Source organism: Epinephelus lanceolatus, chromosome 15 (assembly GCF_041903045.1).
Source record: "Epinephelus lanceolatus isolate andai-2023 chromosome 15, ASM4190304v1, whole genome shotgun sequence".
Taxonomy (NCBI): Eukaryota; Metazoa; Chordata; class Actinopteri; order Perciformes; family Serranidae; genus Epinephelus; species Epinephelus lanceolatus.
The window spans coordinates 22,272,113-22,291,485 of record NC_135748.1 but is presented as its reverse complement, the minus strand read 5'-3'; the positions used below and the strand labels follow the sequence as shown (position 1 = coordinate 22,291,485).

The 19,373-nt window shown below is 41.4% G+C and overlaps 1 protein-coding gene across 12 annotated transcripts in view; it reads left to right on the top strand.

Annotated features, from left to right (window-relative positions):
• Positions 1-19,373, top strand: part of eml1 (EMAP like 1) — a 76,796-nt gene that overhangs the window by 46,288 nt on the left and 11,135 nt on the right. For 5 of the 12 annotated variants that reach the window (XM_033642281.2, XM_033642278.2, XM_033642277.2 and 2 more), the window contains exons 2-11: positions 913-1,095; positions 1,321-1,374; positions 6,202-6,340; positions 8,124-8,171; positions 9,031-9,159; positions 9,341-9,369; positions 12,271-12,297; positions 16,117-16,246; positions 17,957-18,106; positions 18,914-18,983. In XM_033642281.2, coding sequence (XP_033498172.1) covers positions 913-1,095; positions 1,321-1,374; positions 6,202-6,340; positions 8,124-8,171; positions 9,031-9,159; positions 9,341-9,369; positions 12,271-12,297; positions 16,117-16,246; positions 17,957-18,106; positions 18,914-18,983 — 959 coding nt within the window. Of the gene's footprint in view, positions 1-912; positions 1,096-1,320; positions 1,375-6,201; positions 6,341-8,123; positions 8,172-9,030; positions 9,160-9,340; positions 9,370-12,270; positions 12,298-16,116; positions 16,247-17,956; positions 18,107-18,913; positions 18,984-19,373 lie in introns of those variants that run through there. The other 7 variants (XM_033642279.2, XM_033642283.2, XM_033642282.2 and 4 more) reach the window with 7 other exon arrangements.

Below are 19,373 nucleotides of genomic sequence, written 5' to 3'. Positions count from 1 at the left end.
ATAACTTGCTCGATAAACACATTATAAAATACCTCCCAAAATCCATGTATCTTCACTAGGAGCGTTTGATCATGCATGTGAGTGTGTGTATCTGTCTGTCCGTAGCTAATCACACCAACTACTGGACCAGTCAGCCTAAAATTTTGTATACAAATGTATGACTTTATGCTCAAGGTCCTCCTGTGGTTGCCGTGATTCAGAATTGTGAATAATCAGTTTTATTGACTGTTTTATACTTTTATAACCTGCTGCCCCCTCACTCCTCTTAATAAGCTAGTAGGGGCAGTAACTTTTCTGGAAATTGGCTCGACTAAAAGCAAAAAGCCTTACCGTGTGTTTCAGGTCAAATTTTGGCCTTCGTTGTAGCTCAAAAACTGAGATTCATTGAAATATTTGAGCTCATTTTGAACCAGAGCATCTGCAGATTAATTTCATACCCGATTTGTTATGACCCACTAAAGTTAGGCACAATACAAGATGGAAAAAAGCCGGTTTGTTATCTTCGCTGCCATCTTGACTGTAAGGGAGACGGGAAGGACAATTTAACTGGGTGCAGCTCTGCAGCGTGTATTGTCTAGAGGGACATTGATCAACTCTGGCGGCGGCCTGGTGGAGATCGGCACTCTTGAGTTCATTTTCCTAGTTTGATCATGAAAGAGCCTTGAAAAGGATACAAGTGTTTAACTGTTTTATGTTAAGCTAAGCTAACCATCTTCTAACTCTAGTTTCATATCTAAGTTTTCCCCTTTAATTTGTGACAAAAAATTGAATAAGCATATTTCTTAAAAAGTTAAACTATACACTGACAGCACTAACTGACTTAATATATTTGATATTATGTAAAAGGCAACTATATGCCAGCGTTGTGACATATGTTCAGATCTCTAACGTGAGCTCCCTGTGTTTCCTCAGATGACAGTGCGTCGGCAGCCAGCAGCATGGAGGTTACCGACCGCATCGCCTCCCTGGAGCAGAGGGTCCAGATGCAGGAGGACGAAATTCAGCTGCTGAAGTCTGCTCTGGCCGATGTGGTGCGCAGGCTCAATGTGTCCGAGGAGCAGCAGGCCATGGGGTCACGCAGAGGACCCACCAAAGGTAACATACATACACATTTTTCATGGGTTTATTAGTTACTTCTCCTGAGATGTCGAGCAACAGGGTCTGCAACTTTTTCTCCCTTTCCAGTTTGTTCTCTTTCTTTCCTAATAATGTCTCCTTCCCTTTAAACCCTGCATATTTCCTTCCTTTTTCTCTCCCTCCTGTCCTCTCTCCTCCTGGCCTCTGTCATGTCGTTAAACGTGTTGTGCGTCATGTGTATAGACCCTGCTTTGATGAGAAAGTCTCCCTCAGCAGACAGCAATGTTGGGAAGCCAGGTAGGCTGACTGTGAAGTCTGTCTGCACTAACCAGGCTCGGTGTTGTGTTTACCAAAAGCACATTTCAATCACTGCCTGCCGGTACTATGTGGTATACAGTAGTAGTATTTCACCAGGAAGCACACAGTTACTGTCAGTAATGCACTGCCTGAGGTCAACGCACTGAGTCTGAAGACACAGATGGAAACAGATTTATTGTTAATCAGGGGGAAGTTTATGTCTGCTGTGTGTATCGACCAAGGACTCACTGATAATTAAAGTTACAGCCCAGTCGCCAGAAGAAAATGTTGGCATTGTACATTCCTGCAAACCACAGATACGTTACATTTGCATGCCTCATAAGTATCATATTAGTGTTTCTAAAGTGACTTGTATACGAGTTAACTTTGTTATCAGGATGTGGAGGGGATGGTGGATGGCAGGTTACCAAGGCACGATGCCTGCCAAGCTGTAAGAGTGTTCACCAACAAACAACTTAACCAGTTGTAATATAGTGAGTCAGTGCTGTGTTTCCAGCAGCTTTTTAGGCATCAAACATGGGTGTTTTTTAGCACCCTGGTGCTCTTTTTCTAGCAGAGATAGTGCCACAAAAAGTGATTGTTTTCTACTGAGACATCACTGCTTTTCTAGTGGGGATTGTGCTTCCAAAATCAGGTATTCTAAGCTAAAACATGATCTTTCCCTAACCATAACCATGTGGACCTAAACCTAACCACACTGAAAACAATTCGGGCAGAGTCCAGAGTTTCAAGTTCATTTTAAAGTCATTTTAAAGTTCATTTTAAAGCACAGGCAAATGAATAATGTCCACAGGTAACAGGTGTACAGGCAGTGATGATTGATGATTGATTTGACTGACAAATGATTTCTGAAAGACAATAGAGAAAAAAAGAGGATGAAATCAAAAGGCATTCACCATTCATGTGACCTTAATGGCACAAATGAATGACATTAACATGAAACAATGGTCACAATACAGTATTGAAAGGCTGGAAACAAGGTGCTAAAACTGCATTAATAGGCGACAATTGCAGTGATTTTTGAATATTAATTCACTGAACAAAGGAGATCAACTTCAGATGACTGCTAATGTTTTCTACACTAAGCAACATGAATAGTCATAAAATCACACAGCGAGTGTCCTGGGTCATGAACAATTGAACAAAATGAATAAATGGTGATGTGGCACACAAACCTGGCAGCGTGCCAGTGTGACACATAACAGACACACTAGATTCAAAGAAAAAATCAGCCTCCTTATTCCCAAACAAGACAATAAAAGTGGACTCACATGGGCAATCACTCATCGGGTCAGTCAGTAATGTTTGGAGGATTGGTTGAGATAGAATAACACGAATCGCGGCCCTGTGACGCTTCCTCCTCATACCTGGCTGTATTCAGTGCGCCCTGTGCATCCGGGCGGTTTAAATACAAATGTATGTGTACAATGAGCAGGAGCAGGCCGTGAGACAGCAACGGTCGGAGGAGACAGAGGGAATTCTTCAAACACACATTAACCACAGCGTTGTTGAAATGTTAAGTTTTAGGGAGCCCACTACATAATAACATACAAATGTAACATATCTGTGATTTGCAGAAACATCTGATCATTTTTTTTCTTAGTGACTGGATGATAAAGTTATCAATGAACTGTCACAACTTAGAAATAATAACTTGCTACGCACACACTTTGTGTTTACCTTTGTGTATGAGACCTATCTGTTCAAGGACACTTAGCCCCTAAAATTAATTTCCTCATTAAACAAGAATGAGCCACTGTCGATGTGTGTTGTTTTATTCCCTCTGTTTTATTCTTCTATTTCTTCCTGTAACTTTAAGTGTCAAGTTAATTTAGTGGAAAAAAGTACAGTATTCCCTCTGAGATAGCAGAGTAGAAGTATGAAGTAGCATGAAATAGAATTAGTACATGTACGTCTGGATATCACATGCAGCATGATCTCAGCAGCCAGGCCTTTTCTGTGTTTATTGTGTAACATTGTCTGCATGTGTCGATTCTCAGCTGAGGTGTGTTTCTGGACAATTTGTCTCTTTTATAGCGTCCTCACCCATGATGCTGATGAAGTCTGCATGTGAAATCAACTACACTTCATGCCTTTTTATGTCTTCAAATGTGCATCGCAGTGATGAAAAAGGAACAGATTATGATTCGGAGCCGCTGCCAGTTTTGGTCTCCGGAGTGACTGTGGACGGATGGAGTTTCAGTTTGATTTGGGAGCTGGAGGATGACTCAGACTCAGAGCTGCTTTCCCTTATTGTTCTCCACTTTTAGCTGCAGGGAGTCCGCAGCTTGCTCCCCTCTGCTGAAGCACGATGATCTGTTTCAGGAAGCACAACGCATGGATGCAGGCTGCATACGGACACACACTCAGAAACACACGCATTCGTCTTCTTTAACATGCTAACAAAATTACAACCTCAGTTTGCCCCTGCTGCGTAATTACTACATTAAAGATAACAGAGCAATGTGTGTGTGTAGGCCTCTGTGTGTGTGTGTGTGTGTGTGTGTGTGTGTGTGTGTGTGTGTGTGTAGGCAGGCCTCTGTGCGTGTGTGTATGTGTGTGTGTCTGCTGGATGAAACGGGGTCTATTAAATATTTATCACTGCAGATAAAGCAGCAGCTTGGATTTGTTATTCTGGGCTTGCTGGCATGTGCTGCGTGTGTGTATGCGTGTGTGTGTGTGTGTGTGTGTGTGCATGTCCCTTTTGTGCTGTCAAACCACCTCCTGCCAATGATTTGTAAACACATCATCTGTACAGAAAAGTGATCAAAACAGAACAATATGATCAATTATGATAAATTTTGTTCATTAATATTTGAATTACATTTAGGATTTCTTTTGTGTAGGATCTATTGTGCTGTCTCTACTTTTACTCTGTGCAATTATTTCATGTCTCTTTGAACGCTTACTGAACAGCATGATAGCGTTGCAGAGGGTGTGTTTAAGCAGTGCAGTTTAATTTAAGTTTTTAATTACGTTATCACTGCATTAAACAACAGCAAAGAGAGAGCGTCTCCTATTCCACACTCAATTAGATAAAAACACAAAGTTAATAATGTTTGTTTGTGATTTAAAAAGTACTTTTATGTGATTATTGTGGTAATTATGACCATTTTTTAATTCAAAAATGTAATGACAAACAGCCGTATATAAAGATGGGCGAATTGACAGCCACCCAAAAGTGAAGCCAAACCATCTCGATCGCCCCCTGGTGGCTGGCTGCAGTATAGGTAATAGCATTGCGGCTTGTCCACTAATTGAAAGACTGGGAGTTTGATCTCTGGTTCCTCTAGTCAGTATCCTTGGGCAAGACACTGGACCCCAAATTGCCCCATGTAAATGGTTAACTGGTGAGCAGGTGGCACATTGTATGGCCTCGGCCACCAGTGAATAAATGTGTGTAAGTGGGTGAATGTGACGAATAGTGTAAAATCACTTTAAGTGGTTGGAAGACTAGAAAGACGCTATGCAAGTCCATCCAGCCAAGTCCAAACCCCGCCCCCTTTATGTTATTGGATGGGACATGGGCCAAACTAAAACATCGAAGTATGGTAGTAGGTAGTTGTTATCACAGTGATTGTTTGTGTGATAAGTTTGGTTTGAACTGGTTATTTGATGCTTTTAAAACGGGGTGTGACATCATAATCGGCAGCTTTATGTGCCAACCGGTGTGCTCGCAATCAATGGCGCTGCTTGGGATTGGGTCATTGAATGCTATTACGCAGACTCTGGCTCCAAATGATGAAGATGGCGGCTGCTGTATCCGAGATATTTTGGCTTAGTTTTTGTACAGTGGGAGGACATGGAGACACATTGTCCACCTTTGTATACCGTCCATGACTCACAGTTAATGACTCACAGTTGACTCACAGTTAAACCATATTCGCATGGACTCCTAATACTCATGTAAATAAGAAGAGATGAACTGTAGGAGCAGTGGGAACACATTAGAACAGAGGTCTTCAACATTTTTCAGGCTAAGGAGCCCTTAATTCAAAGAGAGACAGAGCAGGGACCCACTGATACATATAACATATAATGCTGAGTTGAGATGATTCTCTAAATGTTTTCATGTCTTTTCTTGTTGATTGTAGCTGCTAAGTCAGCAGCAGTTGTAGCATGGCGAGGTGCCTTAGCCTAAATTGCTTCACTTTCACCGGTAGTTTCTGAGTCTTTTGTCAGAATAATTACAAAACAATCATTGTGGCTCACAAGAATATCGACAGACTTATAATAATAATGCAGCCAGTTGCCCGATAAGTTTAAATAGTATGTAAATTAGCTCACCTCACAGTTATTGATAGGTGCTGCACGGTGTTTAAGCGTTAGCTAGCTCACATGATTGCACAAGGATTAAACAGATAGCCTCTCATTAATGTTGTGTACTGTACATTAAATAGGTTTTATGAATAGGCCAATTCATCTTCGCTGCTAACGTGTTGGATTCATGCTTATGTGTATTTTCAGACACATTTTAATTTAGAAAAGCAGTAATTTGACCTTGGCTATCACTAATACCAGTGATGTTGTAGAATGCTGCATTAACAGAGTGATCTTCATAAACCTGTTACCCCGTTGCATGCTGGGAGGTTTTCCAATACATCCTCTGTGCCCTCCTGGGACGCCGCAGTATTTAAATAAAGTTTTGTAGATTTTTGCTCAATTTCACTAATTATCAAGATAATTAAACACCAGGAAATGCAGATGTTACTTTAATGACACCACAGCAGCAGCTGACTCTGGTACTAGTCTTGTATCCAGCTTCTTTTTCCTGAATATTTTGTTGTCATCCTTTTTTTCTTCCAGCCAGGCCAATGATCGCCACCCTGCCATTACGGCCCACAGTTAACAACGGGACCATCCTACCAAAGAAAGGCAGCGGCACTCTGCCCTCCCCATCTGGATCTGGGTCCAGGAAGGACAGCAACGCACCGGCCAGCAAGAGGTAAGGAAAAGAAAAATTATTTTGACTTTTGAGGAGGTCTTCACTTTATTCACTGCTAAGTCAAGTGTTAAAGTGTTTTTAGTGCAGTGTTTCTTTACTGAACCGTCAGGCCTTGTTAACACTGTTCTAAATGTGTTAAATCCAGATAGGTCAGGTTGTGAGGTCTTGCATGTATCACGTCTTTCTCTCCAGACATTTAATTTGTCTCGAGACATTTTTCAGTTGTCTCTGTCTGTGCCATGTCACATCATTGGAGCCATACATCTTCACATACAGTATCTGGCTTTTTATCAGCCAAAGCGACTGGCATTTAACAGGGCTGATAAACAGAAAACAGTATTGTCATCTCTGCATCCCTGTTATGTGTGTGTGTGTGTGTGTGTGTGTGTGTGTGTGTGTGTGTGTGTGTTTTTAAACATGCATTTGGGAGCACAGGTTATCAATCTTGTCTGTCAGGGGAACAATAGCCTTTTCCCGTCTCTGGATGACATTACCATAATCAGATGAAGCTCAGCAGCACACAGCAGGGACCAGCTCCAGTCCAAACAGCTGTGAACTCCCCTGTGGCATTGTTTGCTTGATCTTTCGTGTGTAGTTTTATTTCTGCCTCGGGGATGTTTTCCAATACAGAAAATAGAAAAATGTAATGCTTGCTGACTCTCACGTTAAGGTTTACTGGAGAGGACAGTTAAAAAAAATTGCTCTGCAGGTTGAAATGTAAGCAGTTTGGAGATGGTTGATAGGAACACAAAGAAAGATTGTATCAGTGCAGGAAATTTGATTTGGCCTTGTGTTTGTCCTTGTTGTTCCTGGAGTTTTCTTGTGCTTCAACCTCAATTGACTCTTTTACTTTATGATTTTTTGAACTTTGGGCCTGTGCTTGAAATGTCAGGCTGGGTGACGCCTAGAACAAACTCTAGTAGAGGGATACCAAATTCTTCATTATCTTATTTATATATTGACCTTTTTAAGTTGACAAATTTGGATGTTGACTGTAAAAAATACTGGAATGAGCCAATTAAATACGCATTCTGTACAAGTTTTTAATGCCCTCCAGGCTGTTTGCACACCCGGCACATGATCTCAGTGTCTGATGGATTGAAATGAAGCTAATGAAGTACTTTTCCTGCTGCTGTGCTCAATTGGGGGGGTTAATTCTGACTGAAACAGAATGTTCAAAATGTTAGGGACACCTTCTTGACATTAAACTGTAAAAATCCACAGTCCCCTTCTTAGAAACCTCCTACATTTTTAATTAGTGTAGATTTAAAGGTCCCATATTGTCTTTTTTTATTTTAAAACAGGAATAGGTGTTACATAACTGCAGCGAAAGTGTTAAAACGCTCAATCTACAGAGAAATGCACAAAGTCTATATTTTAAATTGCGCCTGTGAAGTTGTGATGTCACAATGTCACGTCTTCGGCTGCAGTGACAGTGCAGAGACAATATGAAAGGCCAGGAACCTCTGACCAATCAAAGCATACTGGGATTTTCAGGTGTGGGGCTTAGAGATACAGGTGCTAAATGGAGCGTGTCAGACAGACGGTAAATACAGGGTTATTCATAATATGGGACCTTTAACACTGTAAGATAGATATTAGCTTGAGTGACGTCAGTAGTCGTCTCCTCTGTTTGTCTTTACGTATTGTGTTGACTCTTTCCCATCTCTCCTGTCTTGCATGTCCACCTTGCACTGTCTCTCTGATGTCCTTCCCAACCATGATGTTATATCCTGTTAATGTTCTGTCCACCTACAATGTGATGTCCTGCCAATCTGTCCAGTCTGTCCTCTCTGTCTCGCCCTTCCAGAATCCTCTACCTGCCGCTCAGGTGAGAGGATCACCAGGTGACAGTCTGTCACCGGTCACGATATAACATCATGGCTGTGTCGTAGTGCTGATGCATACTAACAGTTTATTTTTTTTAGTTCCTAAATCGTCATTAAGTTGCATGATAATTCCAACACTGTAACATTTCTCTCATTGCCAATATTGACTGTTTGTTGTTTTAAATCATCGTTCTTTTTTTGTGTTGTTTTCCGTCTGTGTGTGGGATTAGTCTAAACTGCAGATTGGTCACAATCCCATCAGTGTTGGCACACACACAACAGCCTACCCCAATGCCCCGTGGCCCAATTACTATGATTCCTCATGGGATCACACAGCAAACAACAGTTTCTCTCTCTGGCTCTCTCTTTTTTTCTGTTCTGTTCTTTACTGAACAAATACACACAGGCTCTCCAGAAGGGATAACGGCCACTGGCCAGTTTTAGGGTTTGAATAGACTTTTCTCCCATAGGGTGGATTAGGTGACTGGGCCTACTGGCCATTGGATTGCTGATGGAGCCTTTTCATTGTTACAAACAGGCAGGCTGTCTGCAGCTTCAGTATGCAGATTAGCACAGGTCTGTACAGTCATTGTAGTTATGATCACCAGAGTGGACAAGTGTAGGGAAACAACAAATATCCACAATTCTTTGTTTCTCTTTTGCTTTGGTGCAAACTGCTGCAAAGAGTCATAAGTTTAAGACTTTTTTTTTTTAAAATGAGCTGAATCATGAAATAAAGCTCTTCCTTAGATGAAAACTTTACCAGAGGGCAGTTTTAGGAAAGCAGCGTCAGGTACTTTTATGACCTATTTCTTTCCTGTCTCTTTCTGCCTCTGGCCACCTCCCTTCTTCTCACCACAGCACTGTGAGGAGAGCCAACTCAAACGAACATGTGGGAACTCTCACGCGGAAAGATTCAGGCGACTCCAAGGGCAACCGAACTCGCGCCGGATCCACCGGCAGCAATTCCAGCAGCAAAAGAAGTGACAGGTATCACTGAGGTCACAGCTGTATCAGCTTTCTCCATTTAGTGGCTCACACATTCACCTTTGTAGTTTGACACACCAGAAAAGAAGCTGATCTCCTTATGAAGCTCTTTTAAATCAGAAACATACAATGGTTTATCTGGAGGCGGGAATGACAGCTGTCTGTTTACTCATCTACTTTGCAGCAAACAGAGGGATCCAGTGTTCAATGCAGGTAAGAAGATAGAGAGATAGTTTCATGCTATGATACAACCCACTGAGAGACATTACACACCACATGCTCAGTGGCTCCCTGTGTCAGTTAAAGGTCAGTGCAGTCCCGTCAGAATGAAGTTTATATATTCCCAAAACGAGACAGACATTGATGTCATCTATAATTTTAGACAGTGCCTTGAGCTGTTTCCTGCACACAGAGGGCCACTGAGGCTACACTCTACATGATGTTGTGTCTTAAACATTCATCCTTCCCATAATCCATTCCTTCACAAATCTCCAATCTACTTCATCCATTAATACATCGTCACATCCAAACTTCTGTTCATGTTTTGTTTTTAATAAGCTCCTTCTGCGCAGTTTAAGTTAAATTTTAGTTGTGTACAGTGTACGTTTTTTTCCATTTGAATCTCATTAAATTCTGATATCTTTCTGTTTGGTCTCATACTTACTCTCAAAATTGTGGCCATTTTGAGGATGGGTCATCAAAACTTTGCACTCACAACCTAGTGACTGAGGAGACGTGGAGTAGAGGGTGACACAGGAGTGGATTTTCACTCTTTTCCCATCTATCTTCCACAAAAATAATCCTGTCTTGTCCTAATCCCAGGGGAGTGACTCATCCTGTTCCATCCCATTGCCTTAAAACAAATGAAAAGAAAGTAGCCAACATGATCTCATCCTTATTCGTCATATTTGGCACAAGCCCTCGGTGTTACTAAAATGACACCAGGGAGCAGCTTTTTTGTGTTATGTCTTGAAGCAAGTAAGAAGGGGTCAGTGGTTAGGGTTAGTCAACAAAACTACTTGGTCACGGTCAGGAAAAGATTGTGTATGTTGCTTAAAAAACTCTTGGCTTTGAGTGCCACAAACACAGCTAGAAAGGCAGCAGTGTGTCGCAACAAAACGTGGTTTTCAGTGGCTTGAATGGGGATGGAAAGGCAGCATTATGTAGTTAAAAAACATCTGGCTCTGAGTGGCACAAATGGTGCAGCCAATGTTGTTGTTTGATGGTCTCGAACAGCGCTCCCCTGGGTCAAAGTCTGAGTTTGTTGGACCCATCCACCTGAGCAGACATTCGCACTCTTGAAACTACTAACTTCTAATAATGGGATGGGTTTACATTGGAGTTGGTGGAAAGCCTGCTGCGTCTCACACAGATGCTAAACATTGCCCCCTACATTGTTATAGTGACACTGGTGTATTTTGATGTTCTGGGAGTGAGACCAGTCTGAAATAATGTTTATTCACATTAGAAATGCATATGTATATATAAAACCCCGCCCACTCCCGCCGACTTTCTTCCTGTCCCGTCCCAGTTGAATGATGAACACTGAAATTGACTCCCACCCTGCGGAAATCCCAGAGGAATCCCGAATAACGTGGAGTCCTCACTGCAAAATGAGCCGCCCAGAGCTTTTCAAATTTACAGCTAACCAAACTAGCCTAACATTTATAAAACTCAAATATATTTGCAAAGCTTAAGGAAGTTTGATACACGTTGGGTTTTTGTCTTAATAGTGAGCATTTCTCAAATCTTTACAACATAGGTGGCGAGTGCAAAGTTAGCAACACCCAAAGTTATTATGGCTACAATAATAAAAAAGACCCAGGTTACAGAATACTGGAATGTCCCTTTATTTTGTGGTAGCTGTCTTTATCTGAGCAAAGCTCCCTGCGACCTCGCAAAGACAGTGTTAGCTCATGATTTTTCGTATTTTTCTGGCACATCTTCTCAACAGTTTACGTGATATTCATGAGCTAGGAGATATTTACAAAACATAATTAAGAGTTAAAGAGTCAAAGGAGGAGCCACACATTAAGATTTGAGTTACATGTATCCAGAGCTACAGTATGTACAAGACAAGTGGATCATCTCACACACAGTTTGTTCTTTAACACAAAGCAGGAAACACGAGGTAACAAGACAATGGGAGTGAATATGAAATGAAAGGAGTATTGATCAGAAGCTCCATCTCCAGCATGCTATTGATTTTTGTGTAAATGGAGCCGCTGTTTTTCATTTGGTTTACACACCTGGCTCCATCTCTCTTCAGTTTAGGCTGAACCCTAACAAAGCCTAACTAGAGAGGCAGATACATTTTGAGAAGTTAAAATGGTGTGAGTGTACTGCTGAACCACTCTGTCTAACAACACTGTACTTTTAGTATTTTTTTTAGTTTGAGGTCCAACTATTGCAAATAATGACGTGTTCTTTGGATTTTCAAACTGTAACCATTAGATCGTGAGGTAGAAATGTTAATCATCATGCACATGTAGCCTGTTTACAGTCTTTACAAGGTTGCTTCTACCTGGTGGAGGATGCTGACTGTTAGTAGAAAATGAGCCACAGGGTTAATTATTACTGCTGTGCACCGCTTATTGAACATTTGAATTAATTACAGACAAATAATCTCCTGCAAAACGGCACCATCAGGGTACCACCATGGACATAAACTGCCACTAGGCGACAGTTAACCAATACAAATGATAAGTGCAGCTGTAAATTCTGCCAATATAATGCTTACCTGCAATACATGATGTGATTACATGCAACATGGCTCGTTTGATACAACAAACTGTGCTGCAAGTGCCAGCACATGTGTTTGTTTGTTTTTGTACTTTTGTACTAGTCAGAAACAACAGTTTACTTTCTAAAAAGGGAAGTAGGCAAGTCACATCCGAGGAGCAGAGGGTGGGACACTGTCACACAGAAATGAGCAGTGATTAATTTAAACCATTAAGGAAGGAGCACTGATTTATTAAGAACATTAAGGACAGAAGCTGCTGTTCCTTAACACCAGGAAACAGGAAGTGCACTCATATTAGGACAGACCAGGAAGTGAGGAAGCCATGCCACCCTTCACCTGGTGCTTGTGTCTTTCTCTGTGACCTTTACAAGGGATGCGACGTGTGACCCACTGCAAAGGTAGGCTTCCCCCCCTCCCCCCTCCCCTCGCCTAAAGCCCTCAGCCTACACAGCTCTCTGGACACTGCATTTTGATCTCTGCACATGCTCTGAGCTGCAGTGCAGAGGCAAAGAAAGAAATCAGGACTTTAATTTTCATATCCTGTTTGGATTTTTCTTCCAGAACTTTCTGGTGATATCAGAAACTTTAGAGATTCCCTTCGGTGCAGTGATCAGAGAGCTGTCCAGACAGGGGCAGGAGTGGGTTGACAAAGTGTGTGTGTGTAAAAGTTACAATCCCTTTATTGTTCTTAGACTTAACTAACACACACACACATGCATACATCCTACCTAACCTCCACTGAGAGCTGCGTCAGAGTGTGTTTGCAGTGTTTGCACTTGTGTGTCTCCACACTTGTTTAACTGCGGACGAAGCTGCTGCTTCACCAAACGTGTGTGTGTTTGCTCACAGCCTCACTTTTTGCTGGTAGGCATTTAGTCTCTGTCACCATAGTAACAACACAAAGATTTCTGACACACGCTTCATCGCAGTCGCTTTGAGTTTTCCTGCGAACACTTAAATCCTCTGTTCTGAGATTCCTCGCTGCAGCTCAGAGCAAAGTAGATTGCTGCTACTCTTATTATCTTCCTGCTCTAAAAATGAATATTTGCATTACAAACACATTCAGTTCCTTTTTTGGGTAGTTCCTATTGAAGTCTGTTTGATTTTGCTGCTTGTAGTTTTCTCACATGGCCTGAAGTGTCATCTTTTTGTGTGTAGTCTCCCTCAGCAGAGTATTTACAAAGCTGCCAGGAGTTTAAATGAGACTGGAGTTAAAGCTCATTTCCTCATATATATTGCTCTTTAGCCGTCATTGTTACAGGATGATTACACGGGTACTTCAACCCTATAAATGACCATTTATAAATCACTTACTCACCCTGTGTTATGTTGAAAAAGTTTGAAAAGAAAGAGAAAGAAAACTTTGTTGTTCTCTCATGTCTCCATGGTGAACCAAGAATCCAAAAATAGAACATTTTTGATGTATTAAAGTCATACGGGACTGGATTAAACTCAAGTAAAACTATATTGGAACATCTGTGTATATGTTATTGGTTACAACTCGTGCAGCCAACAACCCTTTCTGCTGGGAACTAAACGGAAAGTGAAACTTATCTATGCTCTCTTCAGAGCCAGACTCCATTAACAAAAACAGTAATTTTACCTCGCTGAACACATTAGCTGCTGGTCTACTGCTGCCCTGATCAGTAAGTTCTTGTTATTGGGTTACTTGGGTGTTTTAAAGGGTTTGTTCGAATTCACCAAAGTCACGCAATACACAAACTAACTGATCAAGGCAGTGGTAGACTGGCAGCGAGGCCCAGGCTGTGTTCAGCGAGGTAAAATTTGTTTTTGTCAACAGAGTCTGGCTTTAAAGAGAGCATAGATTAGTTTAAATTTTATTTGAGTTCCCCATCGAAAAGGGCTGTCTGTTTGAGAAGTACTGAGCATACAACTGGATCAGTGAGACTTGGAATATATTGCACAAGTTGTGTAAGAGTTTGTAAACGGAAATTTTTGATATTGTTTTGCTGTTTTTAAAAAGAGACCCCCGTTTCTTTAATTATCCGAGAATTTTCTCAGTTTTTGGTTTCTCTGTTCACCAGAGGCATTCAAGAAAAGCAGGTATTCCTCATGAATTCAACATAATATGAGGTGAATAACGAATACACAAATGATCATTTGGGTTGTGAATTATTCCTTTAATCCTTTAAGATAATCTTGACATTTTACCCTTGAAAGTATCTGGACCAGAGGTTCTGACACCTAAAAATGAGGCAGTGTCTGCTTGTGTCCTCTCGCCACAGCACATCAACAGTATATGTTGGGAATGGGAAGAGTTTATTTAAGGACTGGTTTTGTCCTCTAAACCTCTCAGCAGTATTTCACAAGACAAAACAAAATATAATTGATTTTCTAAGATGTTTCCTAAGTGTAATTTGGCATTGATTATAGAGAAAATGGGAATTTTCTTGAAAGAAACCTAAAACCTAAAAAAATTATCTATTTATTAGTAAGTCGTTATTATTGGAAATTTTAATCTCCGTATATGTTGGATTGTACGCTGCCTTGGCAAATTTCATGTTTTTGCATGTTCAGCTGACTAAGAGACTTTTAATTACACTAGTTAGCTTGAATCAACAGTAAATTTGTTCATCAAAACATTATTTTTCTTCTCTCCTGCCTTATTTATTATCTTGTAACCCTTGGGTTACCTTAGTCCAGACGTTCAGGTCTCGAATCACTGATTTATATCAGTGAGGCAGGATTTCACTGCTGAGACAGTTAGAAAAACTCCAAACTTCTTAACTACTGCTTCAAGATAAGATCCCAGTGTTTGATGATAGCAATCAACATGTCATTGGTTAATAATAGGAGGCAGTTTTCCTACTTCCCTTTTGATAGTTTGTGTTTTGCCAATTTTATGATGCTTTTACTAAGTGTTATATTAAAAAAACAGCCATTACATCTGTCTAACTTATTTTACCCACCTCCTCCACCCTTTACGTTTCTTGCTCCTTCGCCCTGCTCGTCCCCATTTGACCCCCATCCCCACCCAACTGGCCCTGACAACCTCCACCACTCCTTGGCTCCTCTGCTTTGTCCCCGTCTTCATTATAGTCACAGTACAGATTTACCTCAGCCGCTCTGCCAAAAGGACGGGGACCAGCGGCAGCTCCGCGGCTTCGTCTATAACAACCCGTTCAGCCACCAGCCCCCATCAAACGTCAGAAAGCAGCAAGGCGGTCATGGCCAGAAAGGGCGTTGCCGCTAAGGCGCCCCCAGTCAGAAAGACCCCGAGTTTTAACCTCCAGTTGAGAAAGTCAGGGAGCTTGTCATCGTACTCTGCCCTTGATACGCCCAGTTATCGCAGCCCCATCAAATCTCCCAGCCAGTACTTCCAGATTTGTTACTAACTTAACAAGTTGAGGAAGACAGAATAACAGCACTCACTTAGATATCATATGTTTATGTGTCATAGCCGGTCAGTACAGAGCCAGAGTTATGGTTTTATATCAGATTATAAACACCACATGGTGTTGTCTTGTCACTTTACATTTCACGTGTCTCATACCAAAGAAGTTGCACGGAGATAGCAGGTTTTTTTTAGCATCACTAAATAAAATCTCGCCCATAAGTCCATTTTATTACCTCATATTTTAGTCTTTTCTTTGAATGGGCTTGGAAAAAAATGGACATTAATGGTTTTGTTTGTTTTGGTTCCCTTAATGTTTTTCTGCATGATTTGTTTTCCAGTGTTAGCATGTTTTAAATTGATGAGGATTTCTCATTATCCCCTTTTCTAAGCTTGGATCTGTGTTGTTGTTTTTTTTCATAACATTTCCATTGCTCTGCTTGTGTCTGCATTTTATGTTGGTTAACCTCTGCTGTGAGCCAAATATTTATGAGTTTTGAAAGTGTTTGCAGTTCATTTTGCGCTCTCTGTTGTCATCAGAATGTATTTGAAATGACTAATAAAGTCAGTTAAAAAGCTATTTCGTTTGTGTTTGCAAATTCTGTCATTTGTTCTTTGAGTCCTTTTCAAAGCAAAAAAAAATCAACATCACATCTCTTCATTATCCTCTAATCTTGTCACACAATCATCAACATTGTCATCCTTGTCACTCACATCATAATAACCCACTGTATAATGCTTCAGTGTCATGTCTGTGCTTTTGCATACTTGTCATATATTTAAACACAACAGCATACCAGCAATCAAATCTGTTTTTCTACATGTGCACTGTCTCATTGATATTTTCTGTTGCTTCTTCCAGAGGAAGGTTATGTGAAAATGTACTTGAAGGGCCGTCCCGTCACCATGTACATGCCCAAAGACCAGGTGGACAGCTACTGCCTGGAGGCCAAAGCCGAGCTGCCCAGCAACAAACTCAAATTGGACTGGGTGTATCCTTTTTTTCCTTTTAGTTTTTCTTGCAGGGGGAATCTTCCGAGGAAATAACAAGTTTCAAATCCAGCCCTGCTCGTGATTTGGAAAGTTTTGAAAAGTAATCTTCTGAGGAGAGTAAAACCAGATTGGCCTGTGATGCAGCTGGGAGAGGAAGCTGACAAATGTGTCATCTCCTCTCCCCCGGCTTGTCAGAGTAGATCTGCTCAGATGCTTATTTTCACTGTGTGGTGCTGCTGCAGTCGGAGACGGGCTCATCGCTCTGCAGCCTGCAGTCAGTAATAACCTGCACACAGCTGGCAGGCTGAGGCGCAACCAGTCAGCAGCTCCTCTTGTGCTCTTTTATTTTTATTTTGTTTCATTTTGTGGTTTCTCTCTCTTTCATTTGTTGATGAAAGACTGAATGTAGTGTATTGTTCAGTCTAGCAGAAACCCGACGGGAAAAAAGCTGTAAGGGAGACAAAGAAAAGATTAAATCTGAGAAGAGAGAAGAACACACGCACACACAGAAATAGATATGTGGGCTGCATAGTTTGTATATGTCAAATCCAGTATGAACTAGATCACAGATAGAATAGATACGTGTGTTTTAATATTGGAAAGAGTCGTTAAGATACATTTTATTGTATTTTTGTGGTTTCTTACCTTCATGTGACTTTCAGAACAGTAATATAGCAGCAAACCAGTGTTTGCTATGTAAGGATACAGTGGAGTAGGCCTAATGGCGTCCTGAGCAGAGAGTGAAGTCACACGCCCTCTCTGGAATCATTCCAGGATCTTTATTATTCTATACTGTTGTTGTTGTAGTAGCATGTGAGTCCCTGTGAGTGAATACCACTGGTTAGTTAATTGCTGCCACTCTGCACTGCATTCAGATGGCAGTTAGCACTGATAACACCGTCCTGACCCACAGCATCATTGTAGTAGCGTAGTGCCCATCAGCAGGGTTCCCCCCAGGTTAACACCAATAGCTGCTAGCTGCCAGCACAGCAGTGGACAGGTTTTGTCAACGCGATAATGTCACAACCATGCAAGGTGGAGTCACAAAAGTTTGCAAATGTGTAGTTGCGATCATAATGAAGTTGCAAGATGGGTGTGGTCTGAGCAAGGGTGCCAGAGGTAGGGAAGGGGCCTCCCCACCCCATCACTACCACTTAACGCACAAAGTGGTAGACACAACGAGGCCTGAAAGAGGCATAGGCCACTTCCCTAACAAGAATTGTGATCTATAAAAACAGACATGATGGTAGAAACTTTGACTAGCTTACGAACATTTTGGAGACTGAAAATTGGCGACGCAGATGGTGAGGTGGAAGCCTGAACATAGAAACAGTCAAACATTTTTTGGCCATGCCATTTTTGTTTTTTGTCCATACATAGATTTTTAGTATGGATTTATAAACAACACCCCAGGTCAACATTTGCTTTAAGTTGCAGGTTGCTGTATCGTGGCTGGAGTGATCCCATTGCAAGATGGTTTCTAGTTTTCACTATTGTCTGCCAATTACTTTCATATCTTGGTCTATAAAACATCAGAAAACAGTCGAAAACCAAAAGAAATTTTGTGTATTATCAGAGAAAACGAAAATCTGTAAAGTGAGAAGCTGTACCTGGGAATGTTTGGCATTGTTGCCTAAAACTAGATTATTTGTTTCAGCTCTACTTTAGATATCATTCCAGTTTCATTTCTTGACCTTTTTGATGTCCAGTTATGGTTACCGCGGTCGAGACTGTCGCTCCAACCTTTACTTGCTGCCCACTGGAGAAACTGTGTACTTCATCGCCTCAGTGGTCGTTCTGTTCAACGTGGATGAGCAGCTGCAGAGACACTACACTGGGCACACAGATGACATCAAATGGTGAGAGAGACTTTGGGATTATAAAACACACACCCACACACACACTCACTCACTCACTCACTCACTCACTCACTCACTCTCTCTCTCTCTCTCTCTCTCACTCTCTCTCTCTCTCTCTCTCTCTCTAACCAGAGGGGCTGCTCCCACTGCTTCAGTCATGTACTGCAGCTTCACATCACATCTGTCATCCACCTTTCATCTCTCTTTCCTGTTAGATTTGATATTTGCGCCTTTTCTACACCCCTAAAGTCTGCAGAGTTTATTCACAGAGTGCTTTCATTTCTTTAAACCCACTAAGTGCAAAATAACTGTAATGAGGGAAGGTAACAAGTGCACTCAAGTGCTGTGTGTTAGCGTGCAGGCATTTCGTGCACGAGCATCAAAGGGAGAAAGTGTGTAATGTGATGAGTTACGCTTAAAAGACACAGCCATAATTATGTTATCACGCTCTGAGGTTAATAAAAGTTCAGTTTATTAATGAACACATTGGATTACAGATCAAAGCATGGATTGCAAACAGATTCTTAATCCTTTGAAGAGAAAGCGTTAAAGCTTCACACATGCTACGAGTGTTCCTACACCGCCATACCCAAAAAGCGTATGAATTTATCTTGAACTGTTTCATTCCCCCCTCACATTAGTACAGACAGCGTGTGGTAGCTACAGTGAATATCGTATTCACAGCTTTAAAAACCTCCTTTCATGTTCTCGGAGCACGTTGCTTATCTTTATTCAAACGGCTCTTTTGATGTTGAAAGGTTTTTAACTGTTTTCATGTCTGTTTTTTCACGTCTTTCTCTTCACCAGCTTGGCTGTCCACCCCGATAAAATCACCATAGCAACTGGGCAGGTGGCTGGCACCTCTTGGGATGGAAAAGTAAGCGAGGTCTTTTATTGATATTACATCACTTTAGCTTTCAGCATCTGATCTGTGAGTGGAGTGAAGAGTTCTGCTGTATGAAATTATGTTTACCCCGATGGTTCAGAAAATTCGGAGTGGAGCACATTACACTGGTCCTTGAGTCACAGCACTGGATTCCCATGCGTCAGAGGATAGATTTCAAAATCCTATTACTTCTCTATAAAGCACTGAATGATCTTAGGCCTAAATGCATCTCTGATTGTACGTTACGAAACATCCAGACCTCTCGGATCATCTGTGACAAATTTCCTCAGCGATCTAAACCAAGCAAGATGAAGTTCTAAGTTTCTCCACTCCTCACCTGTGGAGCAAGGTTCCTGAATACTCATTTATATCAGGGCTTCA